Source organism: Parasteatoda tepidariorum, chromosome 6, assembly GCF_982258835.1.
Source record: "Parasteatoda tepidariorum strain Cologne lab strain chromosome 6, Ptep-v5.0, whole genome shotgun sequence".
NCBI classification, from domain to species: Eukaryota; Metazoa; Arthropoda; class Arachnida; order Araneae; family Theridiidae; genus Parasteatoda; species Parasteatoda tepidariorum.
Window position 1 is genome coordinate 61,646,977 of NC_141760.1, and position 20,955 is coordinate 61,667,931.

A 20,955-nucleotide genomic window follows, 5' to 3' on the forward strand; every position below is an offset into this window, starting at 1 on the left:
ATATATACACGTTTACTCAGTGTGCTAACTGCTAATAGAAACTTCGGTAGAAGTTTTTTAAAAAAAAAAAAAATTGCGAACTGAGATCTTTAATTGCTTAAGGAGTCTCATAACTTAAAAAATATTCCAGTTAGAGCTAAAACATTATCGCAGCATACAACTGATATAATCTCAAATATCTCCAAACAATTTCAAAGCGATACCATTAGTAGTTTCTTAGAAAAGGTGCATCGAAAAAGATCAGTTTTATTATTGATATATGTCCTACCGACTCCCCTTAATTGTCTGCGATACAATAAGCTATTTTCAATATTTTTCTCCGATTTCTCCGTTTATTCTCCGACTAACTTTTAGTCATTTAATAGTACATTCAAAAAAGATATTATTTACACACAAAATAAAATACAAGCAAAAACATTTAAGGAAATGTGTGTTTTTTTGGTTAATTAAAATATTTTTTTAATAAATAAAAGTGACTTTTTTGCGGATGAATATTTTTTTATATTCATAATGGCATAAGAAATACCGTAGTTATTTTAACTTTAATCTGTGTGATCAATTTTAATTGAAAGTTGTGTATACTAAAAGTTAAGATGTAATTTTTTTTATTTATTTTCGCAAATTTTGCAAAATGATTTTCCCATAAATTATATCAATCATAAATTATGTGTTAAACAAAACTATAAAAAAGTTAAACTACCATGCTTCATATACTGTTATCCTAATTTTTAAAAAAGTTAAAAAAAATATTAATAATTCCTTTCAAAAAGGTTTAACTCATTAGTCCAGGTGACAATGCGAATGTACACATTTTAGGACAAAAATTTCTTTTATCTGCACTGTAAAAAATTTTGTATCATCAAAATGGCTACAACCACTTTCCACTAAAGTTGTGTACGGAAACCGTGATCTAGGGTTTCGGGACACAAATGCTCCTTTGCACAACATGGTGTAAAATAGCCGCCATTATTTTTATTATTCAATAACACTAACATAGATAATTACAGTAAAATAAGATACATTTAAGAGTCAGTAAAGTCATTTTTTCATTACAGTATTATATACGAATCATTAATTTAGAATACATATATACACAAATTCGCAAAATAAAATTAGTTACATACGCGTAGAACAGGCAGAATTTTAAAACGTATTCGAACCAGGCCTAATGCAACAGAATCGGATTGAAATAATTCATTATAAAATCGGTTAATACAAATCTCAGAGACTTAAAAATATAAATATCCTTATGACACAATTAAAAACATGCGTACACATTTAAAGAAGAATTTTTGTTTCGGTTGATGAATAATAGAGGCACAAAATACAACCAACTATCGTCAGCTCAGTTTAGATTGTAAACACTCGCGATACTTCTACTTGATTCTAATTGGTGCTTTAAAAATAATTTTTGATATTCAAAGCACGCCAACACGTGTTTTTTCGGAAAGTAATATAATTCTGGTAGAGTGTGAAAGCGTGAGATTTTGGTGTAAGATTATTTAATTTTAAGTGTTTATATTTAAATTATACCTTTTAAATCGTATATTAAACGCTCGTTTAGCCGGAATATAGTATGTCTCTTCCCACAATAATTTCCGGCTTTTTAATATCATATTCGTATGGATAGTACACCACAGTTTTTGCAGTGTAGTAACAGCAAAAAATTTTTTTTAATTAGTAAAGTTTAATTTTTTTATCGTATGTATTGAAAAACTGTTATTATACAATATTGACTTAAAAGAGATATGCGGCCATACAGATTATTTAAAATTAAACCTAAAATAAAATCATCATGGGCAGAGTTTTAAATCAATCTAAGCTAGGAACCACATCTCTATTGCATCAGAGTCACCACTTTTCACGACTTTTCATATTTATTCTTAAGCTGCACTGGTCTTCTTTCCTTCTAGACATCCTTTTGTTCTACAGGGACTATATTTAAATCATATCTTCTTGTGTGCTCATATTCAAGACAAAAACTTTTCTGTTGCTGTCTATTTTATTTCTGTTGCTGACTAATTTAATATTTAACTCTATCGGACCACTTTAGGAAAGTTATTTTCCCTGAACTCATCCCTTACGTAGATTAAAAAAAAACAAAAACAATATATATTTTTTTTTAAAAATTTCATTCCAATAACGTAAAATGTTAATTTGACGCAGAATTTTTATTAAATATATTTTTTTATACATTTCCAGTTTTTTGTATTAATTAAGGTCAAAATAAGCAAAAAATTGTATTTAGAATTTATCAATTTACAGTTATATGAAATACAGCTTGAAACACCGGTGTCTCTTTCGGCGTTAACGCTAAAATCTTTCAAACACGTCTTACTTTCGAACAGTAATTTTCTAAATTCGCCCTTATTTGCAATAATTTAAATTTAAGAGAAACTAAGATTTAATTTAAGAGAAATTAAGATTCATCATTGAAATTTCTTTAATTTACGAAATAAATTCTCGATAAATTTTTGAATATAAATGAAATGTTTTTCAAACAACTTCTTATGGATTATATATTTTAGTACAAATATAATTAAAACAATCTAACAGGTTTTTTGGATAACTATTATACTGTTTTTTATAATTAAAAAAATATGCTTTTGCTTGTTATTAGAACGTCAGAAAAAAAATAGACAACAGGGACGCCGCGCGGAAAAATATATAAGCCGATATATAAAAGAGACATTGTCAAAGGGTTAAAGACAAGAATGTAACTTCATGAGAAAAATAGTCATGCTATTAATTTGGGTGCTCATAGAAGCCTCTTTTGACAGGACAGGATAAATAAACAATTGTATTTGAGTTAAAAATATAAAGCAATATATTTTGCCCATTACTATAATATTAAATATTTAGAATTTGCTTTTAGAAAAAGAGACGAAAAAATTGGAAGTAGAGCGTAAAAGTGTTTTAAAATAGAATTTAAAATTAAAAAATTGAGATTCTCTGTTACAAATACTTTAGATCAAATTCATTTCGTTATTTGGGTTCCTGTATTATTTTTATTTTCCCTTAGCAACTATGCAATGCAATGGAAAGTTGCTTATGAATATAAAATTATTATAGGATAGAATAGTTTTATAAACCTATAGTATAAAACTACAAATTCAAATCACTATTATAAACTTTTACATTGTAAGATAGAAGATAGGGGTAGGATAGTTGTTTCTTAAACACTGCGTTATGATGTTTTCATTCTAGTTTATGATATTTAAAATCAAGTTTTTCTTCAAATGGAAAATATTTGCAAATATCGTTATATTTGCAAATATTGCTATATTTGCAAATATTTCCCACATTGATTTTGAAAAATATTTTTAATTACTTGAAAAGTTTAAATAAATTAGGCAGCTAACAAACTACATTTTGAAGATCATCATCCAAATTTAAATTATACTTGTTTATTGACTCATGTTTTCCATTTTTATTTGTTTCATGAAATTTTTCCAGTCACCGAAAATGAATGAATCATACTCTAAAATTCTTTATCAGCTGTAGAACATTCTAAAATAAATCTCAAAATTCTAGAAGCAGAATATTTTTGATAAAGAAACAGTAGAATTCTAGATACAATGTAGCTAAACCCATTTATATTTTCACTACATTTCAATGTTTTTAAATTTATCGCGAAACTGTGCAAGAAAGATAATTTTCTATGAAAGTGGAAATTTTCAATCTACTTTTTTTGTTAAGTATCTGTTGCTTTTCGGCAACTAAGGAACTCACCATTTTTTCATAGTTTTGTTTTAAACATGTTTAACATAATTATCACGTTTTTGATGATAATTTTTACTATTACACTTTATCACACTATAAAAACTGTGGTGTAATATATCTCCAAATTTGATGTTGAATAACCCTAAAAGTTCCGAAAAGGAGCACTTTTTTTCCTGTTTACACCAAATCAAACTTTTCTACACAATTTAAGTGGTGTATAAAAACTCTAAACACCGAAAGTTAAATAAGTTTACACGAGGATTACTCGCCTGTACACCACGCGTTAAACATATTTGCTTCCGAAAACTGTAACGCTTGGCGAGTTTTGTTTTCGTTAGAAATTGTACGATACTGAGTTGGCGAGTGTTTGCGAATGTCTTCAATGTTTGAGCAACTGAGGAACTAGCCCTTTTCTTTTAACAGTTTTATTTTTGCATTGTGGTTTTGCTTAGTTTGGCTAGGGTTTTTATCTGCAGAAACTATAGTTCAAATTTAAAAATATATTTGTATGTTTTTAGTTACAGTAGTAATAAGGGTATTTATATTTTAATTTTTAAGTCTTTTCAAACTGTATTGAATAATTTTATAATGTATAAGTTCTATTCGATTCTGCTCTGTTAAGCCTAGTTCAAATTTGTCTTAATATTCTCTCTGCTATGCGTATGTTTGATTTATGAACTCATTTTATTTTAAGAATTAGTATGAGTATGCAACATGAATTACTTGATTATTACTTTATATTGACTCCTAACTTGTTCCATAAAAATGAATCTATGGTATCATATCTTACTGCAATTAAAAAATTTAGTATTAGTAAATAAAAAACATAGTAGTTGATGGCTGTTACTTCTAGCCAAGAAGTGTAAAAGAACAACATTCTAGGAGTTTCACAGTACCAGGAATTATCCAAAAGTTTCCAAGAACTATCCTTAGTATAAAGTTGTTGCCACCATTTTTGATGTTCTGATACACGAATATTTTTACAGTTCATATATTTCGAATTCTGAAAGAATTAGGAAGGAAAAATTATTATTATTATTTTATCTATTACCATTTCTCCATCGTTTCAAAATTAAGTCTTTCAATAATAAAAAAGGTTAAAATTTTTGTTAAAACATACGAACTTTTTTAAAACAAGCTTCTCCTTCTCAGACCATTTGAATCAATCTTATTGAAAATCACTTTGGGGTCACTGGCTTTGACAACAACCAAATTCTTTATATACTATTATTAAGCGCAATACTTCAAGAAGTATTGCACTTAATAAGATAAATATTGCAATCATGGCTTTATATACTTTTGCCATTCTTGCTTAAAGAGCAGAATTACTATTTTTAAAGCTCAGTAATTATAGTTAAATTTGACAACAACCAAATTCTTTATATACTATTATTAAGTGCAATACTTCAAGAAGTATTGCACTTAATAAGATAAATATTGCAATCATGGCTTTATATACTTTTGCTATTCTTGCTCAAAGAGCAGAATTACTATTTTTAAAGCTCAGTAATTATTGTTAAATTTACTGCAAATGAGTTTATTGTCTTGCTATAAATTACAACTGTTTAGTTGACTAAAAAGTTGAAAGTTTTAATTCAGTTGAAATTATTACATTAAAAATTGGAAGTTTTATGTACCCAAAAGCTATCGTTAAAATGACTTAACTGTTTCGAACATTTAACCATGAATTCTATTTCATGTAGAAAATAATATTTCCATCAAAAAATTAAGTATAGTCAAAGGTTTTATCTTAGTTTTAAAGTGTTAATTTTATATCTTAATTTCGAAATAAATTTTATTTGTATTGTGCCAGCTACAAGTCCTTTTAGTAGAATGTCAAAAAGTATTAAAAATTTTTAGTGTTTGGCTTTACTTACTTTATAGTGTTTTTATCGACTATTAAATGTCTTATCAAAATTTTATGACAATCTTGTTATCAGTATACAGATTAAGAGAAAGTGACATTAAAAGTATCACTAAAAGTGTTATCGTTAAACATTTGAAAAAATTCGTCATAAAACTATTGAGATTATAAAAAAAATCTATAAATATCTGTAAAAGTTATTGTTACTCTTTTAATAACTTCTGCTATAAACTGTTAAGAACATTTCAGATAATATTTATTAGCTTTCATTGACTTAATTCATTTAAAATATTTTCTAGAGAATACGAGTTAATTTCAGTGCGACTAAGGATTAATTATCCTTCGGAATCAAACGTGTGGTTAATCGATCAAAGTTTCAGGTTTAATTGCGTTTTCAATGGGCTTACTGACTTAATATATTTCAAATTGCAAGCTTTATTCCTTTATTTTGAGCATCAAAAATAAAGCAAAAGTATTTTACAACTTTATAATGGTATTTGAGAAACGTGTTAAGCGTCAAATAAATAAAAGTCTTTTTGGAGAAATAATATGAAAATATGTTATTTCTTAATAGAAATATGTTATGCGTAAGAAAATGTGACATATTTCGTTTTAAGTATATTGAAATATTTTCAATGTTATAATGATGAGAAGGTTATGTTATTTATAATATTAAATGAAAGTCACATTAGGTATTTAATTTTTATGAATATTTAGGAATGTAATGTTCGCATGCATTTGTTTAGTAGCAAAGTAGTGCGTTCAAAACAATTTTAGGTACGTTCAAAATAATTTAAGAGAAAAACCACTAGAAATTAACATAAATTTATGCGAATGTGTTTAAAAGCTAATTGAAGTAATTTGCTTCATGACATATGAATAATATATTACTCCAAGGTAAAATAAGGAGAGATCATTCTTGAATAATTTAAATTTTTTTTTATATCCTATATTTAAGTGTAAAGTTCTTATATAACTTAAACAAAAGAACGAAATTATAAATAGTTCAGTAAAAGCGTATTTGTTGAGTTGTATATACTAGCACGAAAATATAAGGATAAGTAGAATTTTATACTTAGCGTACCAAAAGCTATTACATTACATTTTAAAACCTTACATTCTAAAGTATTCAAAAACTGGAATGAAAAAAAAACATTAAAAATTAAAATGAACTTTTATTGAATAACATTAATTCGTACTTTTATAAGAGCATTGAAATATATTTTCTGGTCAATATCTATAAGGCTGTATATCTATCAATCTATCTATTTATCTCTCTCTCTCTCTCATATGAAGAAAAGGAAAAAAATAATTAAAAATAAAAATTGTTAATTTTTTTTTAATGTTCATAATAAAAATTAAATTTTAATGTTTAGAATAAAAAATGATTGTTTTAAAATTTTATATATATTATAAAAGTATTTAATATTTCGTTGAATAAAATAGCATTTAAAATTATTTTCGTGTACGCCTTTTCCAAATCTTAAAAAAATGCTTACTAGTGAAAAAAATTGCTTTTAACATCGATGCATATTTGTTCGTATAAATTGATACTGCGTTTCATATCTTTTATTGTATTGATCGAAAATATAGCAGTCTTAATGCATATCAAAAAAATTTTTGTATCTAGTATTGATTCAAAAAGTACTAAGTAATATCTTATTGCCTTCAAAGTGAAAAGAATGAATTAACTCAAAAAAATCCAATAAAAGAGATAGGAATTGTTGAAAATGAAACAAAAATAAGAAGAGAAATGCAGTTAATAGAACATAAAAATTGATTTCTTTTGACAATAAAACAATATTAAATCAGACAATTTTCTATTGTTAAGATTTGTAGCTTTGTAGCAGATTTGTTAAAAAGAATCGAAAAGTGTTAAAAATATATTACGCGTGGCACATTTTAATCAATTTGAATGGATTTTTTAACCAGTTAAAACTTGAGTAGTAGTTTAAATAAAATGGAGTATTTCAGTGATATACAGGAAAATTTAAGTATATTCTATTCATACAAAGCATTTATGTTATAATTTAGTCTAGAAGTGGAAATTAAGTTGATTTCAAATAACAAAAGAAAAGTCTTTAATATTAATTATCAGAAACAAAGTATTTCTATTTGATTGCATATAATATTTACCTTGAAATGGACCCTTTTTTGAAGTTTTTTTACTCAAAATCAATTGGAACAATTTCGTTAATATTTTGGATATTGTCAGCTAGTTGATGACTAAAAAATTTGAATTCCATGAAATTAATTTTTTTCGGTGACGAATGAACCAAGAATTATTAAAAATTATTATTTGCATTAAGGGATCCTCTAAGTCTTATAATTAACTGGGAGGAAATTATTTTTGCTACTTGAACCTGGAGATCCCAAACTTATCCAAGCTGCTACACCCGTACGAGAGTTAAAAAGTACTAACGAGACACCTTTGACATAATAATTGTCTGCGGTATAACATTTATCACATGTAATATATGTTTCAAACCTGTTAGAGAGAAATTATGGAAGTAAGAGTTACAAAGTAAGTCTTTTTTAAAACCCATTTAAGTACTTTAATTTTAATAAATAAAAAGTTATTTTAATGATATATTAATTAATATAATTATTAATAAGATGAGAGAAATATAAATAAAAATAAATTATCATCCACGCACGTAGATAGTAGTGTGCACTGTTAGAAATATCTCAGAAAAATGGTTAAATAATAATGTAACAATTTTGTCATTGTTATTTTATTACATTCAAACAAAAGAGTCAAATAACCGTTAATAAGATAGTATTTAAGCTGTAAACTGAGAGAAAAACTGTTTTTTAACTGCTTTCACCTAATACGGTTCTACAACCAAAATTTTATCGCACCATCTAGAGCCACCTAAAGAATGCTCTCTAAATCTCATGACCAAGAAAACCGGAGTTTCAGCGTTCACCCCAGTGTCTGCACTCACCAATTTCTGACCCTGGACTATTAGAATAAGATACTCTAGTTCACGTTTAGATGGAAGCACCATAAAGTTGATAAACACAAAAATGTCTGGTGTTTCCATGCTAGTTGTAAATGGTGAAACTCCTTATAGTTTTGTACTCGCGGTTTTTTTACCATACTAGTTATAAATGGTTTTAAAGCCGTAAAAGAAATTTTTTTCCTTACCGTAGAATTTATGGTTAATTAAAGTTACGACTAATTAAATATCGCATAATTACCGATAATTTACGGTTATATACCGTAGTTTTAGAATGGAAATTCTAACAGTGGGAATCCGTTAAATGCGATGAGTGAACTTGCTGCTCATTATCTAAGTTTTGAAATCCATGAAAAAACCTTGATAAAACTACTGTAATTTTTTTAAGGTATTAATTTATGAGGTGTTTAAGAGTCACGATGACTCTGTGGTTAAGACACTTAAATGTAATTATGAAGGACTGGGGTTCGACCTCCAAAGATGGCTTGAAGTCTATAGATGAGTATCAGCTTGTCTGACAAATGCTATGCGGCAATGTATGTGTGCAATGTTGTCCACATTGCATAAATATGCTGCAATGAAATTGTGCAGCCTCGAAGTTTATGAGTCTTTTGGCACATAACGGGCTGTTGAGAGAATGCTTTATTCTACTATTTGCTCCTAAGAGCATTAATCTTTGAATATCCTGCTTCCAACATAAATGAAGAAAAGGGATTTAGAACTCATAAAGCATTTTAATTTAGGACAGGATACTCTTATGTCAGATGTATTCAAAACTCTATGAAGGCTACCTTGAAATATTTTTTTAAAAATAGAAGCAAGTTACTATTTAACTGTTAAGATTATATTTTTAAAGTTAAAGGGCAAAACTAACAGTCGTCAGTCACTGGGTGACTAAATATAATTGCCAGGGTATCACCAACTCTTCTCGTTTAAAATTAATATCATTTGCATTTTATTATTTTTTTTATAAATATAGAACTATTCAGAATATTTTATAACATTCTGAAAATTACTTTATTTCGCACTTTTTTTTTTTTTAAATATTCTCCTCATTTTAGAAACGAACCTTGAAATATTTAACATATTTTGAGAAATACTACATAAGAAAAGTTTTACCTTAAAAGTGTTAACAGTTTTTCTCGATCGCTTAAAATGCTCATGTTTTGAAAAATTGGTTATTGTTAAAAGTGTTACTAGTATTTCTAATTTCGCCTTATACATGACGTGATAAACACCTTGCAGCACCCTAGCATACTCTATACGTAACGTCTATACATTGTTGTGCCCTTAAGTTCAAATGTAGAAAGTTAGGGGGATCCTGTCCTAGATCGTTTCAGCAATATGACAAAATTAGAAAAAAGTAAAATTAACTATAACTATTCAGATTCTATTAACTATAACTATATAGAACTATTCAGAATATTTTATAACATTCTGAAAATTACTTTATTTCGCACTTTTTTTTTTAAATATTCTCCTCATTTTAGAAACGAACCTTGAAATATTTAACATATTTTGAGAAATACTACATAAGAAAAGTTTTACCTTAAAAATGTTAACAGTTTTTCTCGATCGCTTAAAATGTTCATGTTTTGAAAAATTGGTTATTGTTAAAAGTGTTACTAGTATTTCTAATTTCGCCTTATACATGACGTGATAAACACCTTGCAGCACCCTAGCATACTCTATACGTAACGTCTATACATTGTTGTGCCCTTAAGTTCAAATGTAGAAAGTTAGGGGGATCCTGTCCTAGATCGTTTCAGCAATATGACAAAATTAGAAAAAAGTAAAATTAACTATAACGGGGAAAAAATTTGACCGCAATCCTGAATAACTCTTAGGACCACAATTTCCAGATAGAGTCCTATATTTTGTCTAGATTGAGTCCTATATCCTTTTCTTATATATTGAGGGTTAAAAATCGGAAACCATAAGAAATAGGCTGCACTTTTACTCAAAGAAATCAAATTTCGATTTTTAATTAGTTTAAAATGATTAGCACGTAATATCAAAAAAATGATAAGACATCCTTACCATATAATTTAAATTTGTAAGAATGCTTAAATTTTAAGGTATATTTATCTAACTTTTCTTTTAATGTATCCATAATATGCAATTTTTGAATCTTCGTATAAAATCGAATATTATTATAAATTTATTTAAGGATTTGTATCTGAATGTTTTTATAGTAGACAGTAATAATTAAAAAAAATTATTATTAGTTTTTTAGGTACTTACTATTTAATATTAGTTTCACTAGTTACTGAATAGAACAATTGAAGTTTTCTATCTAAAACTAATATGCAGCATTTTCGAATTCAACCCGAATCAAAAATCGAATGTAAAAAGACTAGATCATTTTATTCTCAAAACATTTTATTCTTTTATCTCTAGGACTATAAAATTTTGTCTTCAATTAATGTTTTCGAAAAAAGTTTTACCTTTTACTGAATAAAGAATAGATTCTTTCTTTTCTTTTTTACTATCTTAAGCTATTTTGGAGCGTTTCAACTTTGTTGAGAAACAGATATATCGCCAAGATTGGCGCCTGTTGTGTCGGAAGTCACGAGGGCTGCGATTTTCAACCAATCCGAAAAGAGAATCGACCCGCTATCTGTTAAAATTCAACCGCTGCGATTGTCTGACCGCATGGGTAGACCGAAACTAGAAGGCGTCGTGACGCAATATAGTAGCTTATTCTATAGCTTTATCACGTGAGATTGATATGAGAACCGAAATACTAAAAAGTAAATGGATTGGTTACAGACAGAAATTTTTTTAACTATTAGTTTTTGGAAGAACTCTAAGAATATTTCTTTAGAATAGAATATGTCAGAAAGCTAATAGGTTTAACATTTCTACGGCTTCTGTATTTCGCTTTTGAAATACCTGGTTAGATTTATCGAAGTGATTATTGAAGCAAGTAATACCCGCTGTAGAAATGATAATCGTCTGATCGATAAATGATTCTGGTCGCTGTGTTTGTTAAATTTTGAACGATTTTAATTGATTCCAAAAATATTTTAACTATACTTTGCTATAGGGCATCTATTATAAAAAAAAACATTCATAGATAAGAAAATGATTTTGATTGGATTTGAAGGCAAACTTATATTAAGAAATATGTGTCCTTAAATAAGAACGTCAATAAATACCTAATATCCTATGGAATTTTTCAAATCTATGAGGCATTTTTAATATGCTGTTGAAGTGTTTGAAGTGTTGAAGTGATCAGTAACAAAAAAAAAATCTTTTAGTTTTAAACTTCAAATAGGAGAATAATATTGTTGAATATTGTTAGCATTTTAAACGAACTTAGATATTTAAATGTAACATTATTCGATATATAGGGGACAATATTAACTAAACGTTTAGTTCATTTTTTAAAACTATGCTAGTATAAAATCAATCTGTTATTTAGCATATTTTATAATTGCTATGTTCCCAAACCAAACTAGCACCGATGCTCGTTTTTACTAACTCTGTTAGAGTAATGGAAAATTTCACAAATTTCGCCCTACTTTGCAATAATTGAACTATTTATTTTCCGATAAAAGTCCATATTAAAACTATGGAACTATTGAATTCAAAACATTTAAAATCAATATTTTAAATTCCATCCAAAATTGCAAAAATTTCTCCTATGACAGCTGGTAGACGTACCAGCATGTCAAATGAAGAAGGAAAAGCTCATACTCGTATTTTAAGGCTACCAACAGTGGACAATACACCAGTGAAACATTTACAGCCACCAGCTGTGGTAGTGACTTCGGACGACTCAGACATAGTCACTACTACTACTACTAGACGCATTCCACTGTCAAAAAGCCTCTCGTTTAATGAAACAGAAACCAGAGTTCGACCAGATGTGGCCATATTTCGAGCTCTCTCTGCTAAACGATCTAATGGTGCTATTCCAAAAAGACAAGAATCTGCCGAAAGTTCATCTCCGGAAGCTGTCCAATTTGGTGTTTCGCCAACCACTCCAAATGAACAACAATCCGGTAAGTGATAAAATTCTATTTCGAGAGTTTATGAGTTCTATTTTGATTCTATTTTTAACCCTTAGCAGCCGGGAAGTTTTTTAAGTTGACTCCATCAGATAAAATTACAATGTTTAATAATAATATTAATTATTAAATTAATTATTATTATAAGATTAATAAAATTAATTGCAAATGTGACAACAAAAATGTGATAAAAATAATAAAATGATTTCAGTCATCATATGCCGTGTTATTGGTCTCAATAAGTCCTACTGCCATAAATGAGCAGCATTGGACAGTTAAGGGTTAAAAGACTACGTGCAGTGGAAAAATTAGATAACTTAAAAGTCTAGTTTCTTTCTGAGAGGTGTGTAGGCTCTATGGGAACACCAAAGTGGTTGGTAATTTTTACCGTTGGGCTTTGGTAATGATCTAAGTAAAATTAGCAATAAAATATGACTTTATAATGTGTGATAAAATTCGGTAATTGTGGTGAAATTTGGTAATTTATCATGATACCCAAGAGCATGACGTAAAAACAATTTGTTCGGTTAAATGTCCTTTTCAGTTTTGTATTTTTTACTAAATATGTGTTAATATGAACTGTAATTTTGAAAACCAGAACTCCAGTAAACCGTTATTATATGAAAGGAAAAATTACTAAATGAATGGTTTAAATAACGTATATTTTGATTTTATTTACCAGAATAGTTTTTTTCCCACCAGAAATCATACAGAATGGTAATTTTATCAGAATTCTTTTGTTTGTGTTTTTATAAAATAGTTTGTAAATATAAAGTGTTTCTGATTAAATTCTAAAATGCAAAGATCTCAACCAAAATGATATCAATTAAAGAATTCTTATTAGATTGGAATTGCGTTAGAAATACATTATTTTTTTTGTCCATAATAGAACTTTTAGAAAAAAAGGAGGCAAAATAGTTAGAAAAAATATAATTACCTACGTTTCATATTATTTGAATGATATAAAGATAGGAAATAGTTCCTGATATAACAAAACCATTGATTACAGACGCCTTTCAAAAAATAGTGTTCATTTAATTATGATTATATTTTTTCCCCTTATACTGGTTCGTTATACTAGTTGCTATATCTGTCATATTAGACGAGATTATATTATAGGTTATATTAGAGCACAGAAAATTATATAAAAAAGATACAACTTTAGGTATAAAAACGCTTCTGATAATTTTTAACTATAGTAAAAAACTACTTTATAATTAAATTTTTTTTGCTATAATTAGTTTTAGGTATAATTTTTTTTCAAAAAATACACAAATCATGTTGTATATGAATATTTCACTTAAATTTTTAAAATCGAGAAAATATTAAGCACGTGCTAGAATTTCGTCGCATATTTATATTGCACTTAAATTCCTAAAGATAAGGAAATGTTAAACGGATTCCAGAAACTATGTTCAGTACAAGTTTAAAAAATAACGATACTTTTAACTACATCAAGTGGATACAGTTTGAAGTAAAATATAAATAATAAATGAAATACTTTTTTCAGAAAATGCATCTTCTATTCTGATTTTTTATATTTTTCAATGTATAATGTGTTAATGAAACAAATGCTAGTTTCTTCAAATATTTCGACGAGTTTCCCAATTCTAAAAGAATTACAATAGTTTAACTTTAAAGGCTAATGAATAAAACTCATGTCTTTTATTTTACAAATTTTAAAGACATTTATTTTCTTTGCATTAATTATAATAACATTAATTTATTGTAAATTCAAAGTACTTTTACTTAAATAGTACTTTTACAAAGTACTTTTACTAAAATTTGTATGCATAATTAATTTACTATATTACATATCAATAATGTTTTACTTATAATCAATCATAGACATTTAAAATAAAGAAAAGGATGCATTAAATCTGTTAGAATTACTAATAATATTTAAATATTATTAAAATTTTATTTAAATTTTTTACCTTAATTTATAATTAATGACGTTGGGCAAGTCAAAAAGAGGACATAAACTCATATCAATTATTTATGAAAAATGCCCTTTTAAAATCAGATAATTTCCTTTTAAGTTGGTTTTGCTATTAATATAATTTATGCGTCCACTTTAAACTTAATTCAATTAAATAAATTTATCGCTTCTAAGTGAAAGTAATTTAATTCTTAATTGAAAAGCAGATTGTCGAAATGCTTTTTAATTCTTCAAAGCTTCGAAATGTAATTAAAAAAATCGAAAGACATTATTTAAAACGATTTTATGTGAAAAAAAGTTATTTAAAAATAGCTTTACCTTTTATGAAAATTACCTCAAAAGTATTTCTAATGATGCGTTTTGCTTATTTTATGTCTTGCAGTTTTTAAGAAAAATGATTTGTTTTACCATTGTGTTTTTTTTCTGCTGATTATTTTTATAAATCTATATCTTTTATATCTATCACATAACATTATAATCTATAGCATATAATATTATTATATCTTTTGAAAATCAGTTCAATTAGTGTTAAAATACTTTTATTAGTATTAAATGTTCAAAGGAATATATTACATATGTTCAAAGGAATATATTACACAAATGGCTAATGTGATTGTTTTAAATTTCAATATTACATACGTTATTTTTCGCTCCCTGTATTGATGAAAATATCAAGGCTGATTTCGTCTATTGAAATTTGACTCTAGGAACAAAAAACACTTCTTAAAATTGCTAAAAAAATGTACAAAAAAGTTCAAAAATCAATTTTAAAAACAATTTTATATCTAATTAGGATACAAGATTTTAAATTTTAATTTTTTTTTGTTTATTCCTAGGTAAGACTATTTTGTAACAATTATTATTTTACTGTAAAATAAGATTAATTTAAAACTCTCATAAGTTGTAAAAATTTCAGTGGGATTCTTTTATTTTCACTTTTGGAGGAAAATGTAAGAATATCCCCTTTTATCTTATTATCCCCCTCTTCAATACTACGTGGGCTTTAGTTTCTTTTTCTCTTCTTTGAGATTTGAGCTCCAAAAATAAACTTATATATTGCTCCAAGCATTATCATCGGATTTATTAGAGCTTCAAACTGTTTGTTTTTTTGCAATAAAGTTACTTTCTTTGTACTGCAGAAACGAATACTCAAATTTCACTAGAATCGTTTGTTTTCTATTTTGATGAAAACGATTCTTTGGAAAAGCTCCCAGCGAGCATTTTGTCAAACTGAATAAATGATTGTCTTCATTTGTTAAGATTATGAATTTCGATAAAAGTTTAAGAGTTTAATAAGACAGATTAGTGCAATTGATTAGTACAACATAAAAAAATAGATAAGAAGCATGAATAAATGACTAATCTATAAATCGAATTAGGTAAACCTGTTAATCAAGCGAACGCACTAACTCTTATTCATCCTGCTTTAGTAATCAAATGCTTTTAAAATCAGATAAAAAAAGGGCAGAATCAGATTATATAATAATAGTTTGAAAGTAAGCTACCATGACTTAGTACCGATCCAAATATAAATCGCTTTCCCAACATTATTTACAGTAAAATTTGAATATTACTGCAGAGACTACATTTTTCAGTGATATTTAACTTACAAAATATATTGGTGCATAATCCGCTGGCCACCTGAGACCATCTAGCTCAAATTTTTGGGTCCACGTTAACACCTGAACACAGTAAAAAATAATTATCATATCAAAAACAAAACAATTGGAAATTTTGATTTGTAAATTCAAGCTATTTTTCTATGATTTTTTCGGAGCTTATTGTTCCGCATTTCCACATGGTTTTGAAAATCGCGATATTTTAAGCTCATATTAATGCGACACTCGAATCAGGCATTTTAATGTGCGTTTTATTAGCTCCGATTTCATCACAAATGTAAGGGATTTTTTTTATCGTTCTTTTAGCATTTATTTTGAAAATCGTGACATTTTTATTCCGGTATCATAACAACTTGCGTTGTTTGAATCACGCATTTTAATAATCACTTTTGACATGCTTTATTTGTGTCAATCCGAGTAATCGTTTCTTTTTTTTTAACGAATTTTATTATTGTGTGCCAAGATTTTTCAATTCGCTTAAAAAGTTCTCGAGATATGGTGAAATACGCAACTAGTAAAATTAACATTAAGGGGTTCAAAATATGGACCGCTCTCTTGACCAAACTGTTGGGACTATATTTCCCTGATTGCGGCTACTCCCTATATTTTCGGAGTCAGAAATTCAAATCCGTCGAAAAAAGGCACGTTTATTAAAAAAATGACGTTTTTGTGTCATAACTTAAATTCATAACTTAATTTATAAGCTGATTTCATAGCATAAATTACAAGCTGCAATAATTAGTTAGTATATTTGAGGTCACAACTTTGAACCATTAAAATTGAGTCATAGAACGTGAAGATCCGACCATTTGATCAAAAGTTGTTCAGAGTGGTCCATTTATTTATTGCGTACTATTTTAGTCAATTTATTTTAAATCAGACTTTTGTGTTACGTGATGTGATAAAAAAAGAATATTACTTTTTCTCCATCTTTATATTTTTTCGATAAATCTCTTCCTTAATAAGAAGGAAATTTTTTTTCGAAAATTATCAGTTTGGTATACATCAGTATTTAGTGAATTTTAATATTTAAAGGAATTCAATTTTATGCAGATAAATTACTAAGTTGACTAATAAAAAGAATTGCTTCAAAAACACAAACTTTTGTAGTAAAACTGTCATGCAATCAATAAGTCTAAATGCTTGGGCATATGGTCCTTTATTGATCAAATAGCTGCACAAGTAGCAATTCATTCAAAAAGGTTGCGTACCACTAAATTATTAATATTTTTTCTACCAAACAGGCGGAGAAACAACTTATATTAACATAAAGTTTTTAGATGACACATTTTCGTCAAAAATGCAAGAGTTTGTGAATTAAGTAATTTATTAACTTTAATTAAAAATTAATCAATTTATTAACGAAATGTTTGTCAAAAATTACAAAATATAACTCAAGGATTGCTGAATCATTATAAGTGAGACTTTATGTTTCGAAGAGTGTGAGTATAGTTCAATAAAAAATGTTAATTAATCAATAAAAATTACGTTAATTAGTCAATTAATGATAATAAATCAATCATATTTGCTTTTTGTTTGACTTTTAATATAATGACAGAGATGTTAGTTACATGCACTTGAGAAACACATGAAATGACATTCTGACTTTTTTGATTGTCGGTTGTTGAAAATTTTGGAATAATATTTATTCGAACTGTTTTGGGAATTTTATAAATAAAATGAACAAAAATAAATTGCATACAATGCATAATATCTTGAGTGAATACCAAAATTAAAAAAAGAAACAAATGTTTTTTTTTTTTACTTCGTAAAAATCTTTTTAAATCGTTTAAAGTTTCGTGTAGGTTTCGTTAGTTCGTTTAAGTTTTTGCTGACAGGAGTGAAATGAATGTGAAATTTATCACCGATTGATAATGACAAATAGATGGTACTCCGGTTTAAGAAACCAGCTAAGATAATGACTCATTAGCATTAGAATAAAAATCAGTATTTATAAAGCACTAATATTAAAGATACCCAAAACGCTAATCCAACTAAAAAAAAAAAAAAAAACGACTCCCCTCAAATGCCTTGATGACATTGAAAGTGAATTAAAAACATTGAAAGTAACTAATTTCACAAAAAACAAGCATCTGACATACTCAGTTGGAAGAAACTCACTGGGGTGGCCCTGACATGCTCTGGGTTGTAGTCCCAAGAGGAAGAAAAAAAATAAATAGAAGAAGAAATAGAAGAAGTAGATGATGATGAAAAAGATGAAATAAAAGAAAAAGAAAATTAAGAAGATAGTAAGCTATAAAGGATGATATTTCTAAACACTATTTTTGATTTATGTTATAGCTAACGATATAATAGCAAACGACCACTTGCTCAATCCAAGTTTGCAAAGTCTACGTAGCAAAAATTTTTTAGATGAAAGACTTATAAAATACTCATAAAATTTAATATTAGAGCACTGCAAAAAGACGCTATGAATTACATTAAAAAAACTGGCAAATAACCATAATTTTTTCCATAATTAGCACTTAGATGAATCTATAAAATGCTATTAAAATTACTGACCAATAAATATAAAGGTATAAGCAATAGTTGCTGAAAGTAAAGTTAGTTTGTAAATATTATTTTAAATAAAAAGTTTTGTTTATGCTCTAATTACATTTTTAATTTGTGGCATCAAAATTGTTATTTAACATGTTCAAATAGGAAAACAAATGTCTTGAAAATATTTGAAACAAATTTAGAATATGTAAAACGAGTATAAAATACTTAAAACAAGTTTAGGCATATAAAACAGTGATAAAATAAGTTTAAAATACTTTTAAAATACTTTTTATCTTAACTTATGTTTCAATGCAGAGAAAAAAATGACAAAGATTGTTCGGAGTATTATATTACCATAAAGCAAATCGGATTATTATATTTTGTTTCAACAGGAAATATGTTTTACTTAATGCTCTTTCCAAAAATGGCCCATTTATTTTTTTTGACAAGAAATGTTTTTCGTTTCTTATTATCATGTTTAGTTCATTCGCTATTAGAATATTTTATAAAAATTTCAAAAGAAAAAAGACTATACAAATAAAAAAATCTTTATATCGATTATAAAATAACAAAAAAGCAAAATATTATAAGCACACAATAATCCTTAGTGATTTAGTTTTTCTAGATGTTTAACAACTGTAGCTGCGAAAGTAAACATCAATTGTAAGGAAATTAATCATGTAAACAGATTAAAATTAAGCCAGTGCTAGGTATTTTCCTTCAAAAGCGTTGCTATGGTGATGGAGTTGAAATTTTTGCCGCCTTGTAGGAATGCTAGGTCTAGGAAATGCCGCGTAATCATCTCCTTCTTTAAAGAAGAAAAAAATATTTATGAATATGCACCACGTTTAGATTGGTCAATGATATAGCTTTCAATTATTTTTATCTATTTTTATTTTTTGGAAAAAGGAGGAATGTAATATTTTTAACTCTTTTTAATACCGCGAAGAAAAGATTTTTTGCTCATTACTCTATCTTATTAAAATTCTTTCATCACAAATGAAACTAAAAAATTATTTTTGTTGAGCTAAAGAAAAAAATAAAGAAATAGTTAGATTAATTTTTTATAAATTAGTAAATGAGTTTATTAAAAATAAAAAATGGCGATATGAATTCATGTTTGTGCTGTTAGAAGAATATAACTTTTAACTGTTTCATTGAGCTGTTCAGAAGCAATGATATTCTTTTGATATTCTTTGACTTCGAAAACCTTTTCATTTAAAATAGTTTATTTCATAACAAATACTAATAAATTAAGAAAACTTTTCATATAATTAAATATTTATAAATTTCTAGAATATACATTCGTATATCATGAAGATGAAAATAGTATAAAGCAACTTATCGTTAGATTTAACCACAGAGAAATATATAGTTTCAACTCTGATGCTAAGACATTAGAGTTGAAACCATATATGCAGGGGGCGACGCAAAGGGCAACACTATAGCCATAACGTTTTAGCGCCTTGCTACGGCAAAAATTTTAACTACGGTTGAGATATATGAGTTTATCGTTTACTTTAACTATTTTAAATTGAATTTACGAAGTTCCTTGAAATCGTTTGGTTATTTGTTTTATTTTTGTTCTATAAATTTTGACACGTAAATTCTTTAAGAATGTCATGTGTTTTTGAGGACAAAAGTACAATTTTTAAAGTAAATTACAATTTATTTTAATAATTTTCTTGTTCGTAAATGTTTAATAAAAGGTATATTTATATAGATAGTATTACTTCTTTCAAAATAAAGAATAAATTCCGAAAATTGTTAGTAATGTATATTTTTTTCATTTTCTCTGTTTAAAGAAACACTTGTTATATGACAGACGGAAATTAAAAACGTGAGTAAATTAGAATATTACAGAAACACTTTCCATATATAATGGAACTACAATATAAAATAAAAGGTCTGATTCGATAAGAAAATTGCATGTTTTGGGATGAATGCTCTCAATATGAAATAATTTCGAAACACTAACATAAATTCTCACAATCCTAATTTTATTCAATAATTAATGTCTGGAATGAAGCAAAATATCTTAACTTTAAAATTAATCGCACTCAGAGATGTTCATGTTATTTTTCGTGTTCCAAATATAAACTTCGTTTCTGATATAGTCATTCAGAAATGAACAAAAATATGACGGAGACACTGAAGTATAAGCGTAGAATGTCAATCATATAAATCTACTGTATCAACTCACCATTTCCTTGAAATGTTGCTGGAGACTGTAGGGGCCTGTATGCCCAGAAGAAACTTTAAGAAAAACGACGCGATGACGTCAGTTTGAATCATCCGTCAGTCATTTATGGTTTGATGTTAATTA

General features: G+C 27.0%; 1 protein-coding gene across 1 annotated transcript in view; it reads left to right on the plus strand.

Moving 5' to 3' along the window:
* The first annotated feature begins 11,203 nt into the window (after window positions 1-11,203).
* LOC107441918 (solute carrier family 35 member F3) overlaps window positions 11,204-20,955 on the plus strand; it is a 229,983-nt gene continuing 220,231 nt past the window's right edge. Inside the window, exon 1 of the mRNA XM_071178553.2 lies at window positions 11,204-12,560. Within this exon, the coding sequence (XP_071034654.2) occupies window positions 12,200-12,560 (361 nt within the window). The 5' untranslated portion in view covers window positions 11,204-12,199. The remainder of the gene's footprint in view (window positions 12,561-20,955) is intronic.